The 21,282-nt window shown below is 49.0% G+C and overlaps 1 protein-coding gene across 1 annotated transcript in view; it reads right to left on the bottom strand.

Moving 5' to 3' along the window:
- PTGFRN (prostaglandin F2 receptor inhibitor) overlaps nucleotides 1-21,282 on the bottom strand; it is a 117,740-nt gene that overhangs the window by 44,822 nt on the left and 51,636 nt on the right. Inside the window, exons 4-5 of the mRNA XM_064152261.1 lie at nucleotides 14,312-14,695; nucleotides 7,252-7,677 (exon numbers count right to left, since the gene is read on the bottom strand). Of these exons, the coding sequence (XP_064008331.1) occupies nucleotides 7,252-7,677; nucleotides 14,312-14,695 (810 nt within the window). The remainder of the gene's footprint in view (nucleotides 1-7,251; nucleotides 7,678-14,311; nucleotides 14,696-21,282) is intronic.

Genomic DNA, 21,282 nt, shown 5'->3' with positions numbered 1-21,282 from the left:
TACGGGAGGCTGCAATTGGCAGAGTTGATCTTGGAAAGTGGTAGGGGAAGAGATCCAAAGTAAAACATATCCAAAACTTCTAACCAGGTTGGGCACTACTCCAAGACAGAGGGCTAGCAGCAGGAAAATATCCTAGCCAAATGATTCCAATAAAACTCCTGAGTACTAAAGTGTACTTTGGAGCCTGGCAGTGCGTGCGTCTGCCTTCTGTCACTGGCCAGTCCAAGCGGTTAAGCCACACTATAATTCCCCTCTTGCTCTCTACCACAAAGTGCATGCTCAGCTTCCAGAGTACTTCCTGAATAGTGACCAAAGAGAGCTCCTGCCTAATCTCAGGCAGGAAGATTTCTAGAAAAGCCTAACAGATAGGAGGGCAGGGAGACGTTAGGAAAACAGCAAACGCCTTCCCTGCACGCCATGGGAAAAGTAACACAACGGCCACAAGTTAATGGTAACTTCAAAGCCTAACATCTCGACAGCAGCATCCAGGAATGCCACCACAATGTTCATTAATGTTTCTTCACCCCCCAACACACTAGCTAGCCTGCAAGTACAGGGACTGCAACCCACATTCAAGGAATGACAGCTTTGCCTTTGCAGGAGGCGGCAGCTACACAGCACCCTGAGGAACAATTGCAGCTCTAGCAGCTCTGCTACCAAGAGCTCTGAAAATACAACAGGCACACTAAGGCCTGCACCTCAGCCTCATACATGTATGTACAATGTCTCTCCTCAATGCTGCACATATAAAACTAAACCACCCTCACTGGCCTGCCCCCCTGCCAAGCAAAGCGCAGGATCACAGGATATTAGGGGTTGGAAGGCACTCATCGAGTCCAACCCCCTGCCAGAGCAGGACCACACAATCCAGCACAGATCACACAGGAACACATCCAGACAGGCCTGGAAAGGCTCCAGAGAAGGAGACTCCACAACCTCTCTGGGTAGCCTGTGCCAGGGCTCTGGGACCCTTACAGTAAAGAAGTTCCCCCTTGTGTTGAGCTGGAACCTCCTGTGCTGCAGCTTACACCCATTGCTGCTTGTGCTATCCCAGGGAGCAGTGAGCAGAGCCTGTCCCCCCCTTCACAATTCACCTTCACACTGCCATAGGCATGAGGAGCTCATTCATCCTTGACAGGGGCTTGTACATATGACTTAGGATCCTTTAGGGTACTTTCTTGTTCCTAGGGTACTTTCTTGCTCAGTCATCCTTGACTGGGGCTTGCACATATGACTTAGGGTCCTTTCGGGTACTTTCTTGTTCCTAGGGTACTTTCTTGCTCAGTTATCTTTGACAGGGGCTTGTACATATGACTTAGGATCCTTTAGGATACTTTCTTATTCCTAGGGTACTTTCTTGCTCAGTTATCTTTGACAGGGGCTTGTACATATGACTTAGGATCCTTTAGGGTACTTTCTTGTTCCTAGGGTACTTTCTTGCTCAGTTATTTTTGACAGGGGCTTGTACATATGACTTAGGATCCTTTAGGGTACTTTCTTGTCCCTACACACCCAAAATGGCACACACATCTGGCAGCTTGGTGCCATGGGTATGAGCATTTCTTTGTTCAAGAGGAACTGCATGTCTGTACCACACAGTGTCTATTACACATGAGCAATGGTAAAGATAAGCAGGTGGCAGAATTATCAGCTGTTCTTTGTTGGCACAGGTCTCCCAAAGACTAAGATACCCTTGCTTTCAGTTAAATACAGTGGAACAGTCTGGGCAATTGTTTAAGACACATACCATCATGTTAAATACAATCACTCACAGGCTCACAGGATGTCAGGGGTTGGAAGGGACCCAAAGAGATCATCAATTCCAACCCCTCTGCCAGAGCAGGGGTCTAGCTGACTGGACAGAGCTGGCTGATAGGTTAGACTGGACGATGTTGGAGGTCTCTTCCAACCTGGTTGATTCTATGATACTGAATATTCCTATGCAGAATGACAGATACAACAGAACAGCAAACAAAAACTCCTCTCTCTAAAATCTCAGAACAACCTTTTTCAAAGAGAGATTTCTCTGAAATCCTCCTCCCCAAGCATTGCTCTAAAGCTAACACAGACAAGGCAAGTAATGAAATAATTGGAAGAAAAGCCCCAATGCAGGCACAAGTCATCTAAGGAGGAGGCAAATTTCTCTTCTCTCCTTAGGCAAACACGTGGGAGCTTCGCTGCTCTCTTCTGTAAGCACTGGGAGCAGTTAGGGACTCAAATCACCAGAGATACTTGTCAAAACAGTCCGAAAGCAGAGGCAGCAGCACATTAACTCCTTCATAGCTGCTGGCTACAGCACCGGGCTCACAGTGGACTCTAAAGCTCACGCACAGGGGACGTAGCAAAGGAGAGGGCAGGCAGAGTGTGTGAGAGGTGAAAGGGAAGAAGAGGAAATCAAAGCAAAGCGTGCTCTGTACACATGCAATGTGCTTCTTCCAGAGGGGAAGGTGTTTGCAGGAGAGCTCACTGCCACACTGTCAATCCCCCACCTCCTGCCAACGGCATGTGCTTTTCAGCACGGGGACTGTAACCTTAGCCTTTGTGCTACAAAACGAGCAGGGTTTGGAACACAACCAGAAAGGAGGAAATGTTCACACCTGTCACAGTTTGTTTTCCCTCAAATGTCAACAGGGGCCGAGACTTCTCAGCTCCAGCTGCTCTCCCGCAGCTGCTGGGAAGGCGCTGCTGCACCGCGCACGCATGCACACGCACAGACACCCTCCCTGCTCTGGCATAACAGCTCGAGTAATGGTGCCCAGCATTCAGCACTGAGCACAGCTCACTCCTGCTGGAGAAGCCAGCTTCTGCAAAAACTGTGACCTTCTCACAGACCACACGTGATATGGAGATAAAGGGAGTACTAAAGCAAACAGCCCCCCGTTTTTCCACACCTTGAGTGCTGTGTCCAGTTCTGGGCTCCTCAATTCAGGAGAGATGTTGAGGTGCTGGAAGGTGTTGAGAGAAGGTCAGCAAGTTTGGGGAGGGGCCTGGAGCAGAGCCCTGTGAGGAGAGGCTGAGGGAGCTGGGGGTGTGCAGCCTGCAGCAGAGGAGTCTCAGGGCAGAGCTCATTGCTGTCTGCAGCTCTCTGAAGGGAGGCTGTAGCCAGGTGGGGTTGGGCTCTTCTGCCAGGCAACCAGCAACAGAAGAAGGGGACACAGTCTCAAGCTGTGCCAGGGCAGGTCTAGGCTGGATGTTGTTAGGAAGTTGCTGTCAGAGAGAGTGATTGGCATTGGAATGGGCTGCTCAGGGAGGTGGTGGAGTTGCCATCCCTGGAGGTGTTGAAGCCAAGCCTGGCTGGGGCACTTAGTGCCATGGTCTGGTTGATTGGCCAGGGCTGGGTGCTAGGTTGGACTGGATGAGCTTGGAGGTCTCTTCCAACCTCGTTGATTCTGATTCCATGATTCTCTGCACTGAAGCAGAATCAGAGCAAAAGCTCTCCAATTCATTGTTTAAGGATTATCCTTAAACAACTTGAAACTGATTTCAAACTACTTGTCTCTGAAATACCATTCTCTGCCTGTGGCTAGGCAGTTAAATCAATCAGGACAAATGCAGCTTTGCTAAACACAGGATTTTTGCCAAAGACATTACCACAAGGGGACACAGCCTCAAGCTGTGCCAGGGGAGGTCTAGGCTGGATGTTGTTAGGAAGTTTGTGGCAAGAGAGAGTGATTGGCATTGGAATGGGCTGCCCAGGGAGGTGGTGGAGTCACTGTCCCTGGAGGTGTTGAAGCCAAACCTGGCTGGGGCACTTAGTGCCATGGTCTGGTTGACTGGCCAGGGCTGGGTGCTAGATTGGACTGGATGACCTTGGAGGTCTCTTCCAAGCAACCTGATTCTGTGATTACACCCTAAGTTACCCTATTCCTTCAGTCTCTATCCAGACAGACCCTCTTACTTGACCTCACACAGAAGCCAAAATGGTATCACTATATAGGCCATCAAGGATATATACACTCAGTTAAAACCCATTTTCAGCAATTCTGCTAACCTAAGAAACGTTCCTAGAGTCAGTTTAAATACAGACTAGAGCCAGTTCACTTCTGCCTAGAAAAGGCCCAGATCCAAGCAATCAACTATCTTTGCTGTGTGTCTAAGAAGGGACTTGACTTGTTTCAAACAACTTGAGCTGGAACTGTTGGAAGAAAGGAATTAGGAAAAGACAGACCAAGACCTGCAGAGGCAAAGCAGCAAGCTGGTTTTCTCCACCCCACTACCTCTTATGGCTGGAAAACATCACAGTATCACAGTATCACAGTATCATCAGGGTTGGAAGAGACCTCACAGATCATCAAGTCCAACCCTTTACCACAGAGCTCAAGGCCAGACCATGGCACCAAGTGCCATGTCCAATCCTGCCTTGAACAGCTCCAGGGACGGCGACTCCACCACCTCCCCGGGCAGCCCATTCCAGTGTCCAATGACTCTCTCAGGGAAGAACTTTCTCCTCACCTCCAGCCTAAATTTCCCCTGGCACAGCCTGAGGCTGTGTCCTCTCGTTCTGGTGCTGGCCACCTGAGAGAAGAGAGCAACCTCCTCCTGGCCACAACCTCCCCTCAGGTAGTTGTAGACAGCAATAAGGTCACCCCTGAGCCTCCTCTTCTCCAGGCTAACCAATCCCAGCTCCCTCAGCCTCTCCTCGTAGGGCTGTGCTCAAGGCCTCTCCCCAGCCTCGTTGCCCTTCTCTGGACATGCTCAAGCATCTCAATGTCCCTCCTAAACTGGGGGGCCCAGAACTGAACACAGCACTCAAAGTGTGGTCTAAGCAGTGCAGAGTACAGGGGCAGAATGACCTCCCTGCTCCTGCTGGCCACACCATTCCTGATGCAGGCCAGGATGCCACTGGCTCTCTTGGCCACCTGGGCACACTGCTGGCTCATGTTCAGGTGGGTATCAATCAGTACCCCCAGATCCCTCTCTGTCTGGCTGCTCTCCAGCCACTCCGACCCCAGCCTGTATCTCTCCATGGGGTTGTGAGCATGCACCAGCTGACAGGTCAAACTTCAGTCTGCTGCTGCCCCATGAGCTCTGTCACCCAGTTTTAATTCCTAGACGCAGAGGGCCTGGTTTCGACTCCCAGCTACTACACTGCCACTTCCCAGAACTCCCTCAAACACTCAACCATGCAAAAGCAAGACAGTTACCACCCCAAACATGGTCCCAGACCAACTCAGGTAAGTGAGTGTGAACGCACACATTTATCTCTGTCAAACCACCATCTACAGATCAAGAGTTCAACTCACAGTATCACAGTACCACAGTATCATCAGGGTTGGAAGAGACCTCACAGATCATCAAGTCCAACCCTTTACCACAGAGCTCAAGGCCAGACCATGGCACCAAGTGCCACGTCCAATCCTGCCTTGAACAGCTCCAGGGACGGCGACTCCACCACCTCCCCGGGCAGCCCATTCCAGTACGGTGAAACACCTCTATTTCCCTCCCCCCCACACTCTTCTTTCTCTCCTTTCTCGTATTTGTTTTTCTTTTTTGACAGACACCACCTAGTTTGTTCTAAAATAGTTGATAAGGAAAGAACTCCCCTGCCAAAGTGCCTTCATCTACGATGGTTGTTGATAGTTGTTAGGAAAAAACCCAATATATCAGTTTGTATTTTTGCTCAGGATCATTGTCATGACTCTACTGCTGTTTTGGTCCCTGCCAAGCAGGTGTAGTCTCCATTGTCCATCAAATGGGACAAAGTACTGTTCCTCAGTCACTGCTGTGACTCTCTGCTGTTGTGGCCCTGCCACACAGGGTTAGCTTATTTGGGATACTACAAAAATTCACCTCACTCATCATTAGGCAGAGTGTGTCCAGCAGACCAAGGGAGGTTCTCCTCCCCCTCTGCTCAACCCTGGCAAGACCTCATCTTGAATACTGCCTTCAGTTTTGGGCTCTGAAGTTGAAGAGGGACAGGGATCTGCTGGAGAGGCTCCAGCAGAGGGCTACAAGGATGATGAGGGCACTGGAGCACTGCCTGCTGAAGAGAGGCTGAGGGACCTGAGGCTGCTTAGTCTGGAGAAGAGAAGACTGAGAGGGGATTTGATCAATGTTTATAAGTATCTGAGGGCTGCCAGGAGCGGGGGGACAGGCTCTGCTCACTGCTGCCTGGGATAGCACAAGCAGCAATGGGTGTAAGCTGCAGCACAGGAGGTTCCAGCTCAGCACAAGGGGGAACTTCTTTACTCTAAGGGTCCCAGAGCACTGGCACAGGCTGCCCAGAGAGGTTGTGGAGTCTCCTTCTCTGGAGCCTTTCCAGGCCTGCCTGGATGTGTTCCTCTGTGACCTGTGTTAGATAGAATTGTCCTGCTCTGGCAGGGGGGGTTGGACTGGATAATCTCCTTGGATCCTTTCCAACCCCGAACATCCTGTGAGCCTGGGATCCTGTGATCCATTAAGTGGCACAAGACATCATTGTATTGATAGTCTGGTGTTACTACAGCCATGAAATTCCTCACAAGTGCCTTTCACAAAGATGGGCTTGCAGGAGAGAAAAAACACTCTCAAACTGGTAGACAAAGTGAGTGACAGTTGTCTCTTCACCTCAAGACAACCCTGTTGCTAGCAGCAAGATGCATCCTTGACAATTAAATACTCCAGTCATGAAAGAGGGAATTTGCCCCAGCATCATTGCCATCACAATGACAGCTCAGCTGCTGGAGGCCTCAGCAGTTTCATTGACATATCTCTGCTTTGCACTTCAAACGGCGGCATGAAAGGAGTTAAGTATCACAGTATCACAGTATCAGCAAGGTTGGAAGAGACCTCACAGATCATCAAGTCCAACCCTTTACCACAGAGCTCAAGGCCAGACCATGGCACCAAGTGCCACGTCCAATCCTGCCTTGAACAGCCCCAGGGACGGCGACTCCACCACCTCCCCGGGCAGCCCATTCCAGTGTCCAATGACTCTCTCAGGGAAGAACTTTCTCCTCACCTCCAGCCTAAATCTCCCCTGGCACAGCCTGAGGCTGTGTCCTCTCGTTCTGGTGCTGGCCACCTGAGAGAAGAGAGCAACCTCCTCCTGGCCACAACCTCCCCTCAGGTAGTTGTAGACAACAATAAGGTCTCCCCTGAGTAGTAGTTACTACCCTTCAAAACAAGAGGCCTTGGCACATGGCAATAATGGCATGGACTCTTCACAACACCACTTCCAAAGCCCACGAGCAGGCCTTGTGGCTGATAGGCCTGCTCAAGAGAAAATTAATCTCAGCTATCTGGGTCTTCCAGTAAGTGCAAGGTTCCTACCTTGTGTAGCCCAGAAGATGCTGACAGGTGGAGAAATCACATCCTTGCTCTTGACCCAGCTGTTGTTGCGGTGCTTACTCCAGGCAGAAATGACACAGAAATAATCCCCTCTGTCACCCTCTGAAGTCCACTGGATTCGCAAACTGAAGATGCCAACAGCCTTCTTAAAGAAGATGATTTCCCCGTTCTGAGTCCTCTCTCTGCTCCGGGCCCCAAGCAGCAGAGTCCAGTCTGCATCCATCGTGGCCAGCAGCTCCTCTGTCGCCACATCATCCCCGGGCAAGTGCTGCCGGTAATACCAGGAGACCGCGAAGCGGAGGTTTGCTTCAGTGTCCTGCGCGTTTGTGATCATGCAGTTGAGCTCCGTGGGGTCATCTGAGAACTTGGGTGTTTTAGAGGCATTCAGAAACACCTCGTAGTCTGGCTCTGTCAGAAAGAAAACCCAGAAGAACAAAGTTAGAAGCTACAAGCAGAAGGCACTGCGTGCCAGAGATTATTAGAAGAAGGCTGACTGTAACACCCCGCCTGAGAAAGCAGCTGAGCTAGAAGCCGAGGGCCAGCACACACATTCTGCTTACGAGGCAAAGCTGGGGAGGGGCCTGGAGCAGAGCCCTGTGAGGAGAAGCTGAGGGAGCTGGGGGTGTGCAGCCTGCAGCAGAGGAGGCTCAGGGCAGAGGTCATTGACGTCTACAACTACCTGAAGGGAGGCTGTAGCCAGGTGGGGTTGGGCTCTGCTGCCAGGCAAGCAGCGACAGAAGAAGGGGACACAGTCTCAAGTTGTGCCACGGCAGGTCTAGGCTGGATGTTAGGAGTAAGATGCTGCCAGAGAGAGTGATTGGCATTGGAATGGGCTGCCCAGGGAGGTGGTGGAGTCACTGTGCCTGGAGGTGTTGAAGCCAAGCCTGGCTGGGGCACTTAGTGCCATGGTCTGGTTGATTGGCCAGGGCTGGGTGCTAGGTTGGACTGGCTGAGCTTGGAGGTCTCTTCCAACCTGCTTGATTCTATGATTCTAAGACCTGGCAACTGGACACTTGGACTCCAGCTCTCAGACTTGCACCACTCTGATGCAAGTACTCCCAGATGTTGTCTGGAAATGCAGACCCTTGACCCACCCAGACACTAAACCCAGGGGGTGTGGGCACCACACTTGCCACAGGCAGCTCTAACAGTGGCACCCAGTAAATTTCAGCAAGCAGCACAAAAACTACTACGCAAGCTGAGAGTCAAAACCACATAAATCAGAAGAGCTTCACAGCCCGACAGGAGAATTCTGTGGCACACAGCTCTGAGGCTGGAAGCCCTCAGACTTGCAAAGGAGTGCCTGACATCCAGGGGTTAAGGAGGAGACTGCTATTTAAATCTGAGCTAGCTGCCTGCCCAGCGCCGAGCAGCGATAAGGCAGCCGCAGGACTATTTTCTCTCAGACTACAGAGAATGTAAAGGAAAAAGATTAATGCAAGAGCCTCACCCCCCAAAGTAAATACATATTTATTCACTGCTATTAGAATATCTTCCTGTCTTGCTGTCTACCAGAGTGCAGGAGAAAGGCTAGCTCTCCAACTGCTCAGCCAGTACTCAGCACATGGCTTTGACACAGTAAGCCTATCTGCCGCTCTATATTTATGTCTTGCTTTATGTTTTCCACTGCATTTTGCCCTCCTAGAAACAATTAACTGCAGCTACACTTGGGACAGAGAAGCAATCCAAGGATAGAACTCAGACTTAGCTCACCAACGAGCCAAAATAATAAAGCATCTTAACCCAACTGCTGCACAAGCTCTGTGTGCACCTACAGTGTTGAAGTGCAGATGCAAAGGATAGAAACAATTGTTTAAAGCAAGCTGGCTGCTGCTGTGTCAGCTTCCAGAAAGCATCTCTCACCATTAAATGGTATGCATGCAGTGTCCTTGCATCTAGCAAGAACAAGGGCATGAATACACACCAGACACTACAGTATCCAGTGATACTGATGGTCTCTGCAGTGTTAGGTAACACACAAGCCCAAAAATGTTGTTTATGTAAGTCTGTAGTATAGAGTCAGAGAATCAAGCAGGTTGGAAGAGAGCTCCAAGCTCAGCCAGCCCAACCTGGCACCCAGCCCTGGCCAAGCAACCAGACCATGGCACTAAGTGCCCCAGCCAGGCTTGGCTTCAACACCTGCAGCCACAGCCACTCCACCACCTCCCTGGGGCAGCCCATTCCAATGCCAATCACTCTCTCTGGCAGGAACTTCCTAACAACATCCAGCCTAGACCTGCCCTGGCACAACTTGAGATTCTGTCCCATTGTTTTGTTGCCGGGTGCCTGGCAGCAGAGCCCAACCCCACCTGGCTACAGCCTCCCTTCAGGTAGCTGCAGACAGCAATGAGCTCTGCCCTGAGCCTCCTCTCCTCCAGGCTGCACACCCCCAGCTCCCTCAGCCTCTCCTCACAGGGCTCTGCTCCAGGACCCTCACCAGCCTTGATGCCCTGCTCCAAACACCTTCCAGCACCTCAACATCTCTCTGCAATGGAGGATCCCAGAACTGGACACAGCACTCAAGGGGTGGCCTGAGCAGTGCTGAGCACAGGGGCACAAGAACCTCCCTTGTCCTGCTGCCCACACTGCTCCTGAGCCAGCCCAGGATGCCATTGGCTCTGCTGCCCACCTGGGCACTGCTGCCTCAGCTTCAGCTCCTCTCTCCCAGCACCTCCAGCTCCCTCTCTGCCTGCCTGCTCTCAGCCACTCTGGCCCCAGCCTGTAGCACTGCTTGGGGTTGTTGTGGCCAAAGTGCAGAACCCTGCACTTGGCCTTGTTCAGTCTCATCCCACTGGCCTCTGCCCACCCATCCAGCCTGGCCAGGTCCCTCTGCAGGGCTCTCCTACCCTCCAACAGATCACAGTACCTACTACCAGCAAACTCAAGTGTGGATTCCTGCACATTTTCAGTATAAGTAAGACAAAATAAAGAGCAAAGGCACAGACTTCCTCTGCTGAAACCAAAACACAGGTCATCACTGGTGGTCAAAAGCCAGTTTTAGTACAAGTCCCCTGAGATCCAATAGCTACACCACTCTTCCTCATTCACAACAGATAACTCTTCTCCAGGGTCTCATGAGAGAGTTCACACTCTGCAATTCTCTTATCATTCTCCTTGCCTCTCCTTGCCCCCACCAAACAAGGCATTCAAGACCAATTAGTGTTATCAAAGCAACAGAGAGCATGAGCACAAAAACTCTTCTCTAGACAGGAACTTCTAAGAACTTGAGTCTCTTGAAAATCACTTCATGTTTCTTTTATTTGCAAGCAGAAAAAGGACCACTGAAAAGAGTTTTGCCTGTGGCAGCACCACTCCAGATAGGAGCTTCACCCTGACAGACACTCAGAGGATTTAGAAAGCATAAAAGGTTGTCTGGATAAACCTCATCCCTCCACTCCATCAGCTGTCAAAGAACAGCCTTGCTGGCAATTCGATGACTTAATTCTCCAGAAGCTTTTCATTTCCATTAAGGAGGAGGAGTCAGTGAACTCCAGAAGCAGCTGTAAATTTATTCTCCTTTCCCTTGCCCGAGCAACCGAGCACCTGCTGAAAAGTAGTTCCCAAATAATGGCAAATTGGAATGGAAGGAGTAAGGAACATCCCTACAGGTATGGGCACTATGAGAGAGTCCAGGACCATGCAATGCACCTGTACACACAGGAACAGGAGTGCACAAGGGCAAGCATACTTATGGGGGAACAAGGGAAGCTGCACAAGTTGAGTGTGCAATCTGCATGGGTGACTGAGGACAGGAAATGAAGGCATTGATCACAATTCCAGCACACACTACAAGTACTCTGGGAAATGGCCACGGCTCAGCTGCTCTGGACAGTGCTAAAATTCAAAATTCCAAGTCACCCTTGTGAGAATTTAACCTTCTGACACAGCTCTTTATGCCTGAAAAACAGGCTTCAGAGTGGGCTCTCTATACAGCAGCCTGCCTCAGTACCTTTAATGTTGGAGAAGCTTTGCCTTCACTACTGGACAGTACCAGCAGTTTCTGGTGATGAGAAACTTTGAACAGGTACATTGAGGGGGGTTAGGTCCTGATAATCACATCCAGTCAAGGCTGGGAACTAACACCAAACAGCTCTGCCAGTTCTACCCCTAGTCACACTGCCAACACAATCAGTACTTTGTGAATTTTAGCAGGTGCAGATTCCTTACCTACAGCATCCTGCAACACCACCCTGAGCTTTATTGCTTCTGAATCAAAACCATCCTCTGCTCAGGATTAAACTAGGAGACAGGACAGGTAGGCTGACATGTCTAGACCTATCCCTGAAACACCTGGCTTTGTAGAAGTTTAGCTGGAGTTTCATTTCTAGTATTTCTCCCAAATACTTTTAAGGATATCCACATAAAGAAAGATCCCCAAAGCTTAAGAGTGCAGCTGGGATAATGCAAAGCAAAAGCCTTACAAAACTACAGCATATGCATGAGACATTAGATCTTCAAAAGAGATCTGTCTTAGGAAAAGTGTGTAAAGGAAGACAGTGTCAGCCTGCTCTTGTATGCCAGGTAGATCAGATAAGCCTCTTACTTAACTACAGCTTCTCTTCCTCATTCAGTTAACATGAACATGCCAGGTCATGCACTTTGGCCACAACAACCCCCAGCAGCCCTACAGGCTGGGGGAGGAGTGGCTGGAGAGCTGCCTGGCAGAAAACGACCTGGGGGTGTTGGTGGCCAGCTGGCTGAACATGAGCCAGCAGTGTGCCCAGGTGGCCAAGAAGGCCAACAGCATCCTGGCCTGGATCAGCAATGGTGTGAGCAGCAGGAGTAGGGAGGTGGTCATGCCCCTGTACTTAGCACATAATGGAATGGCTCAGGTTGGAAAAGACCCTCGAGATCATCAGGTCCAAGCATTAACCCTGCTCTACCAAGCTGTAACATTCACCCTACCACACCTCGAGTACTGGGTCCATTTAGGGTCAGCACAGTACAGGAGGGACACTGAGGTGCTGGAGCAGGGGCAGAGAAGGGCAACGAGGCTGGGGAGAGCTCTGGCAAACATGGCCTGTGAGGAGTGGCTGAGGGAGCTGGGGGTGTTTAGTCTGGAGACTGAGAGGGGACCTTATTGCCCTCTACAACTACCTAAAAGGAGGTTGCAGTGAGGCTGGGGATGGTCTCCTCTCCCAAATTACTAATGCTAGGACAAGAGAAAATGGCCTCAAGTTGCATCAGGGAAGGTTTAGGTTGGATGTTGGGAGGAAGTTCTTCCCTGAGCGGGTGGTCAGGGACTGGCACAGGCTGCCCAGGGAGGTGGTGGAGTCACCACCCTGAGAGGTGTTTAAAAGGAGAGTGGATGTGGTGCTTGAGGCTATGGTCTGGTGATGAAGGCTGCTGGGATGAAGGTTGGACTGGCTGATGCTGGTGGTCCTTTCCAAGCACAGTGATTCACAGTGATCAGATGTTGTGCTGAGGGATTTGGTTGAGTCAAGGACTTGTCAGTGTGAAACTAATGATTGGACTTGGTGAGCTTGAATGGCTTTGCCAACCTAAGAGATTCTGTGAACAACTGTTAAACACATGGACAGTATTAGAGCTGTATGAAGGAAAAACTAACAACAATGACAACTGGGGAGTAAAAATAGGTGAGAATTGAGAGACCATCAAATTTCTGTTTAAGTAGATCTTTGCCCCCCACTACTGAATTAAAGAACTTGCAGAAATTCTGAAGCAACATATGGAAGCTGCAACTTCAAGTGCATAAATAATCCTTCAATTGTCTAAAAGGCTCCAAATGGCCTCATCTCCAGGACTGAATGAGGAAAATGCACCACACTGAGGAGCAGGAAAGTCTGCAGGGAGAAAGCTATTTTAGTGGGCCACTGTGCTAGTTTGAGGCTAACTGGAATATCTGAATGAGAAAAAATTGATGACAGGCTGTGAGAAGGAAACACTGGTGCTGTCTGCTGCACTCCTAGGCTTGCTGAGATGGGTAAAAACGAGGACACAAAACACGGCTAAGACAGAGTGGGAGAGGCAGAGTGTGTGTGTGTGTCTCTGTTGCAGTTGGTGCCCTGGGCTGCTTCTGTGTAACTAATCCTTCTGCTTTCCAACCCCTCTTGCCAACCCTCCAACCTCACCTTGCACATAAAGCAAACCCTGGGAGAAGGTAGAGGGGTGGGAAGAAGATGGAATGATGCTGGGGATCCCCTCCTGGGCACTCTGGTTTCTGGCAGGGCTGTTGTGTTTCTGTATCACCTTTAACTTCTCTGTGTCTGTCTATAGCTGTAACTATTGTAACTCTCTGCTTGTGTCTTGTGCTGAACTGTGAATACAAAGCTTCATTCCTTAACTCCCAGCTGGCTGAGTCTAGTCTGGGTGATTTCACAAGGGAGGGGAGGGCAGGGAACTCCCAAACTGTCACAGTCACCATGTTAATCGACACTGCTAGCCACAAGCCAGCTCTCTCACTTGACCACACTACTCAACAGTTATGTCTCATAAAATGAACTTATGTGTTGCGAGAGGAAAATAAGCAGCAGAAAGTCACGTCCCACTCTAGGTCCATTGGTTGGATGTAGTGTCTCTCCAGTGACAACAACAGCAAAACATAACCTCCACTTTGAAAGCTCTTGGAGTTTCCATTATAAACAATTTTCATGGCAATGACTCCTAAAAATAGAGAGAAGAACCTGGCATGGTTGTATTCAGAGGTCAAAGAGAATGACCGTGGCTGGATTAGAGCCCTGCTAACGGTACAAGGGAGGTGACAACAGGAGCAGCTCCAACCACTGGAAAATAAGGTAGGATTGTAAGGTGTATTTCCCACTTGCAGACTTCAATGACATAAGCAAGTGGAGTGCATGGATGGGACACACAGTAAGAGTTGATAAAACCCCATAATGGCCAAAGCCAAAACAACATAGGTCAGAGCTCTGTTTTTCCATGTGAGAGGCACCCCACATGCAGATGCCAGATACAAATGAGAAGCTTGCACAGAAGCAATTCTGCAGGGTCCTCTCACACTTCTAATAGGACCAGGGAATGAGTAGTACATTACTCCTGGACTCTGAAAGCAAAAATCACTCACCTAAAGCTGTCACCATCACATTGACTGGCGCAGATGTCCTTTCCACCACCTTCTGCCAGCTCCCGTTGTGCAGTGGTACCCAGACAGCTGCTTGGCAGAAGTAGTAGCCGGAGTCTTCCACAGCCACATCACGCACTAGCAGGCGATAGGAGTTCCTATCCACGTGGCTCATGCTGATGAGAGTTGAATCGCTGACAACAGAATCGTGGTCCATGCTCAGCAAGACCTGAGCAGCTGACAAAGCATCATCAGGGGACACAGAAAAGTACCAGGTCACTTCCGCTTGGAAAACACCGCTCCTGTCTGTCGTGATGTTGCATGTGAGATCCAGGGAGTCTCTTTCAGTCACAGACACATTGCTTGTTGAGATGACCACATCTAGAGCTTAGAAATGAAGAGATTTTAACAAACAACAACAACTACTCAAACAGAAAACAAACCAATATTGGTTTATTTCTTTTAAAAGAGCCTGCTGTAAGTTACTGAACAGGGTTAACACTCATAGAATCAGAGAATCAGCCAGGTTGGAAGAGACCTCCAAGCTCAGCCAGCCCAACCTAGCACCCAGCCCTGGCCAGTCAACCAGACCATGGCACTAAGTGCCTCATCCAGGCTTAGCTTCAACACCTCCAGGCATGGTGACTCCACCACCTCCCTGGGCAGCCCATTCCAATACCAATCACTCTCTCTGACAACAACTTCCTAACAACATCCAGCCTAGACCTCCCCTGACACAGCTTGAGACTGTTCTATTGCTGGTTGCCCGTGAGAAGAGCCCAACCCCACCTGGCTACACCCTCCCTTCAGGTAGTTGTAGACAGCAATGAGCTCTGCCCTGAGCCTCCTCTGCTGCAGGCTGCACACCCCCAGCTCCCTCAGCCTCTCCTCACAGGGCTCTGCTCCAGGCCCCTCCCCAGCCTTGCTGCCCTTCTCTCAACACCTTCCAGCACCTCAACATCTCTCTTGAATTGAGTGGCCCAGAACTGGACACAGCACTCAAGGTGTGGCCTCACCAGTGCCAAGTACAGGGGAAGAATAATCTCCCTTGTCCTCCTGGCCACACTGTTCCTGATGCAGGCCAGGATGCCATTGGCTCTCTTGGCCACCTGGGCACTCCTGGGGGAGTAACCCTGAACTTGACCCTTGGTGGTCTTGACCCCTCCCCAGGGGTGGGTCTGAACACCATCAGGTGATGGTTACCCACTCCCCCTTCCTGTCTAGAGATCCACAAAAGCAGGGGGATTTCTGTTCTCTCTCTCTGCACTCCCTGCCTCGGTCCTAGCACCATCACCATCCTGTTCCTGGTTTCTGTGTTTCACCACGCAGCCATCACCACGAGGCAGACAAAGCCATCACCAGCACAATCTGGCTGTATTTATACCTTTGTATTTGCTTTCCCTTCCCTGTACCTTTGTAACTTCCCTACCTCAGACACCTTTTTAAGTTATTGTTAAACTTTTCTTCTTTTTAACTTCCAAATCAGAGTGAGATTCTTTATTTGGGTGTGCTGACCCTTTCCTCTCTCCATCTAATCCCTTTCCTTTGGGAAAGAAGGGGGAAGAGGGAAGGGCACTCTATAAAAAAATGTTGCTGCTTCTATCAAATTTATTTGAGTCTCTGGAAATTTAAATAAGAACCAAGACAATTACCCAGGACTTCACATTTTACTACAGAAGCTGGTGCTCAGTAAGCTGCAGCTTCAAATGCCTGTTAGATAATGAGCTTCATGATCTGTCACAATGGAGACATGCATCAGCACTGCAGAAAATGAGACACGATGAGGGCTGGGAAAGGAAGGGAAGGAGAACAGGCTTTGTATGCCCTCAGCAGCCTCATCCCCATCACAGGCCACCTATCACCTTTGCACAGCAGGAAAACATGTGTGGGATTTTCCACTCTCACAGGAGAGTCAAGGATTATCCCTCAGAAGACAAAGCATGCACTGAAAGCACCAGGAACTACATTAGGAGACAGCTTTGTTTCTGCTGAGATGATTTTGAGCTCCTCCAAGAAAACAGATCTAGAAGGGTCGGATGGAGGAACCTGGGAACTACAGACCTGTCAGCCTGACCTCAGTGCCTGACCTCAGTGCCAGGGAAACTGATGGAGCAGGTTATCTTAGGGGTGATAAGAGCGCACCTGAGGGATGGCAAAGGGCTCAGGTCCAGCCAGCATGGGTTTAGGAAGGGCAGATCCTGCCTCTCTAACCTGATCTCCTTCTACGATCAGGTGACCCTCTTGGTGGATGTGGGGAGGCCTGTGGATGTGGTCTGTCTGGAATTCAGCAAGGCCTTTGACACTGTCCCCCACAGCAAACTGCTGGCTAAGCTGTCAGCCCATGGCTTGGATGGCAACACTCTGTGCTGGGTTAGGAACTGGCTGGAGGGCTGAGCCCAGAGAGTGGTGGTGAATGGTGCCACATCCAGCTGGCAGCTGTCACTAGTGGTGTCCCTCAGGGATCAGTGCTGGGCCCCATCCTCTTTAACATCTTCATAGATGATCTGGATGAGGGCATGGAGTTTGGGATTTTTTTTGGGGGGTGCTTATTTGTGGTTGTGGTTTGGTTTTTTTTGGGGGGGTTGTTTATTTGTGGTTGTGGTTTGGGTTTTTTTGTTTGAGGGTTTTTTGGGGTTTATTTGTGGTTAGGGATTGGGTTCTGTTTGAGGTTTTTTGGGGAGGTGTTTATTTGTGGTTGTGGCTTGGGGTTTTTTTATTTGGGTTTTTTTGGGGGGTGCTAATTTGTGGTTGTGCTTTGGGTTTTTTTATTTGGGTTTTTTTGGGGTGTGCTGATTTGTGGTTGTGGTTTGAGGGGTTTTTTTTGGGGGGGGTGTTTACTTGTGGTTAGGGATTGGGTTTGAGTTTTTTTGGGGGGAGGAGTGCTTATTTGTGGTTGTGCTTGGGTTTTTTTAGGGGTGCTTGTTTGTGATTGTGGTTTGGGGTTTACTGTTTGGGTTTTTTGGGGGGTGATATTTGTGGTTGTGGTTTGGGTTTGTTTTTTTTTGTTTGAGGGGCTTTTATTTGTGGTTAGGGATTGGGTTTTTTTGTTTGAGTTTTTTTGGGGTGGCATTTGTGGTTGTGGATTGGGGTTTTTTGTTTGGGTTTTTTTTAGGGGGGTTATTTGTGGTGGGGGATTTGGGTTTTTTGTTTGTTTTTTGGGGGGAGGTGTTGATTTGTGGTTGGGGGTTGTGTTGTTTTGTTTGAGTTTTTTTGGGGGGGGTGTTGATTTGTGGTTGGGGGTTGTTTTGTTTTGTTTGAGGTTTTTTGGGGGGGTGTTGATTTGTGGTTGGGGGTTGTGTTGTTTTGTTTGGTTTTTTTTGGGGGGGTGTTTATTTGTGGTTGGGGGTTGTTTTGTTTGAGGTTTTTTGGGGGGGTGTTGATTTGTGGTTGGGGGTTGTTTTGTTTTGTTTGAGGTTTTTTGGGGGGGTGTTGATTTGTGGTTGGGGGTTGTGTTGTTTTGTTTGGGTTTTTTTGGGGGGGTGTTTATTTGTGGTTGGGGGTTGTTTTGATTGAGTTTTTTTTGGGGGGGTGTTTATTTGTGGTTGGGGGTTGTGTTGTTTTGTTTGGGTTTTTTTGGTTTGCTTTTTTTTGTGAGGGGCTGGGGGTGTGTTTTGGTGAGAGGTTGTCCTGGTAGGGCACAAATCCTGCCAGGCCAGTTTAGCCCTTGCTCTCCTCCTCCTGTTATGGGTCCGGGAAGTTGAGTCAGATGAGCAAAGCCTTGAGGGCTTGGAGCTTAGCACCACGTGTCAGGTGTCTTGTGCTGCCCTGCACGGTGAAAGGAGGCAGGAAGTGTTGAATTCATTGCCCAGAACAATGATGCCAGGATGCCAGTGCCTATTGGCCAGTTTGATTTTCAAACTGAAGTATTTAAAGGGAGGGTGGTTTAGAAACCACCTTTCTGCATTCAGTCTTTCAGCACAGAGCCTTTCTGCCATTTGCAGTTTGTTAACTGGGCATCAAGGCAGGCACCTGCATGCAGCTAGCACAAGCATCTCTTCTCTCCTTCCCTCTGCCTGGAGTATTTTGTACTTTACCCCAGGATCCTTATCACGAGTTTGAAAGTGTCTTTGGTACAGGAGACTTACTCATGGACCAAAAAGCATCATGAGTATATCTGTGTGCTAGTTTGAGCCTAGCTGGGATATTTTGGTGAGAAGAATTAGAATATAAGCTGTGTAAAGGAAACAATGGTGCTGTCTGCTGCACTCTTGGGCTTGCTGAGACGGCTAAAAAACAAGAACACAAACATAGATAACACAGTTGTTTGCTCTCTGTCTTTGGGGCTGCACTTCTCTCTCCCTAACCTAACCTGCCCTCTGTGTGACTAATCCATCTGCTTCCTAACCCCCCTGGCCAATTCTCCAAACTCACCTTGAACATAAGGCAAAGTCTGCAGTGGGAGGAAGGTGGAAGGGTGGTTGGGAGCCCCTCCCGGGCACTCTGGTTTCTGGCAGGGCTGTTGTGTTTCTGTATTACCTTTAACTTGTCTATGTCTGTCTATAGCTGTAACTATTTTAACTCTCTGCTTGTATCTTGTGCTAAGCTGTAAGTATAAAGCTTCATTCAATTTCCAGAGGCTGAGTCTAGTCTGGGTGATTTTCCAAAGGTGGGGGGGGGGGGGGGAGGTAACACCCAAACCATCACAATCTGCTGGAGTGAATGCCAAGACTCCATAATTTCGAAGTTTTCCTGTTCTCACATTCCTATTTCCAAGTTCTGATTGTTTAAACTGCTCAGTTCTATGCCACTACTTCCTGCCAACTGAAAATCCAAAGAATTTCAGGGACTTTTCCCAATTTTTTTAATCTTAATAATAAAAATTCAACATTCACACAGAAATTAATACTTGTCATTCATAACCAATTATTAATTTCCAATACAGAGCTCTTGTTTGGTTGCTTTGTTGGGTTTTTTTAGTTTTGATTATTGTTGCAGCTACCTATGTGCTGCCGTGGGAACATGGTCAAAGCTCTCACAGCTCAGCAATGCCACATGGACTCCAGGCCATTTGATGTGAATTACACCAGAGATTCTTTATTGCTTGTTCTGACTCCCATTATATAGTCTTTGAGCATAGAGCACACACCTGCACATTAGCATAATCAGGCAGGAACAACCCAGTCCTTTGCATAAACCCTGCCTTGTTTTTCTCATTAACAAGATGCCCACTTACCTATCCTTTCTTCAGATAAGGTAGCCAGCAGCTGTGGGAAATCAAGGCCAGCACTCAACTGCTATTATCCTTCTCACATTCCATTCCCACAAGTTATGTGTGAAAATTTGACTCCATAGTTTACAGCAGGAGAAGAAGTCCAGCAGCAAATTGTAAATAACCATTCAGAGTGGATGTGAGGAGGAAGCTGTTGAGCATGAGAGTGGTGAGAGGCTGGAATGGGTTGCCCAGGGAGGTGGTTGAGGCCCCATGGCTGGAGGTGTTTAAGGCCAGGCTGGATGGGGCTGCGGCCAGTGTGATCTAGGGTAGGGTGTCCCTGCTCATGGCAGGGGGGTTGGAACTGGCTGCTCCTTGTGGTCCCTTCCAACCCTGACTGATTCTATGTTTTACTACTCAAGCTAATTTTAGCATGCAAGTGCAGAGGTTTCAGATGTTCACCCAAGATGCTCTTTAGATGCTACTACAGGATGTGCAAGTAAAAATTCCCGTGACATTTTGCTTGAGAATAACCTATCCCATTTAGCATAACTCAGGAACAAAAACCTTCCATGCTCCTAACAAAGCCCTAATGCTGACAAGGACTGAGCTAAAAATCATAGAAGACTTTGCCTTAGAAGAGACTTTCAAAGGTCATCTAGTCCAACCCCCCTGCAGTGAGCAGGAACATCTTTAACTAGATCAGGTTGGTCATAGACCCATCGAGCCTAACCTTAATGTTTGTGGGGTGGGCTTCTACCACCTCAAAAGCCACCAAAACAAAATGAACAAAGAAAATCCCACAAACAAACCCATGCTCCCCAGCCACACTAAAAACCTGCACTGCTGCTGCTCCTGGCCATCCTCAAGAGTGAGGAGTTTTCAGCTGCTAATTAAACTTCACCTACTTAAAGCAAACTCTTCCTAAGTGCAATGGAGTAGAGAATTACAGTTCCTAACTAAGCAAGCCCTGCCTCAGCAGAGAGCACTTGCAGGCTTTACTGTTGTAAAGGGTTAACCTTCCTAAGGGGTGGTCTTGAACCTGGCCCCATGTCCTCCTGACTTCTCCTTGGGGGTGGGTCTGAACCTGACCCCGGGTGTAATGGTTAGCCCACTCCCACCTCCTGTCTAGCCCCTTATAAAAACAGAGGAACTTCTATTTCTTACTCTCCTTCTCCTCCCTACCTGCCAGCACCACCCTTTGTTCCTTCTGCTCCTGTTTTTACCACGTGGTGGACAAATCCTGACTCCACCTCCATCCACTGCCATCAATCTGGTTGTATAGATAATTTTGTATCTTGTTTCCCTTCCCTATGACTCTTTGTAACTCCCCTACCTCAAATCCCTTTTATTTATTGTTAAAGTTTTCTCTTTTAACTTCCAAGTTGAAGCAAGGCCATCTAATTGGGTGTGGGGTTTTACTCTCTTCCTCTCTACATCTAATTCCTTTCTTTCCCACAGTATGTTGGGGGGGGAGAGGGGAAGGCATCCTACTATTGTATTGGTTCTGTTAGCTCTATGGGAAATTTAAGCTAGAACCAAGACAGCTCTGTACACTCAAAGAGAGGAAGCAGATAGACCCTGTCAAATTTCTCAAGCCACCAGGACACCAATAGTACATTGAAAATGAGCTAGCAAAAAAACCCTCAGAAGTTCTGGGTTCTTCTGTAGTGATTAAAGGATTACAAAGGTGAAAAAGATATCCTTATTGTCTGAGCACTCCCAAAACGTCCTCTGAATCTTACATTTTTGGGCAATCACCATTGCCTGGTTTTCCACCTACTGAATGGCAAGACACAGCAACCTCCTCTGCTCTCCCTCCTCC

The sequence above is a fragment of the Pogoniulus pusillus genome, chromosome 12, assembly GCF_015220805.1.
Source record: "Pogoniulus pusillus isolate bPogPus1 chromosome 12, bPogPus1.pri, whole genome shotgun sequence".
Lineage (NCBI taxonomy): Eukaryota > Metazoa > Chordata > Aves > Piciformes > Lybiidae > Pogoniulus > Pogoniulus pusillus.
This window is presented reverse-complemented; position numbering and strand designations above follow the sequence as displayed.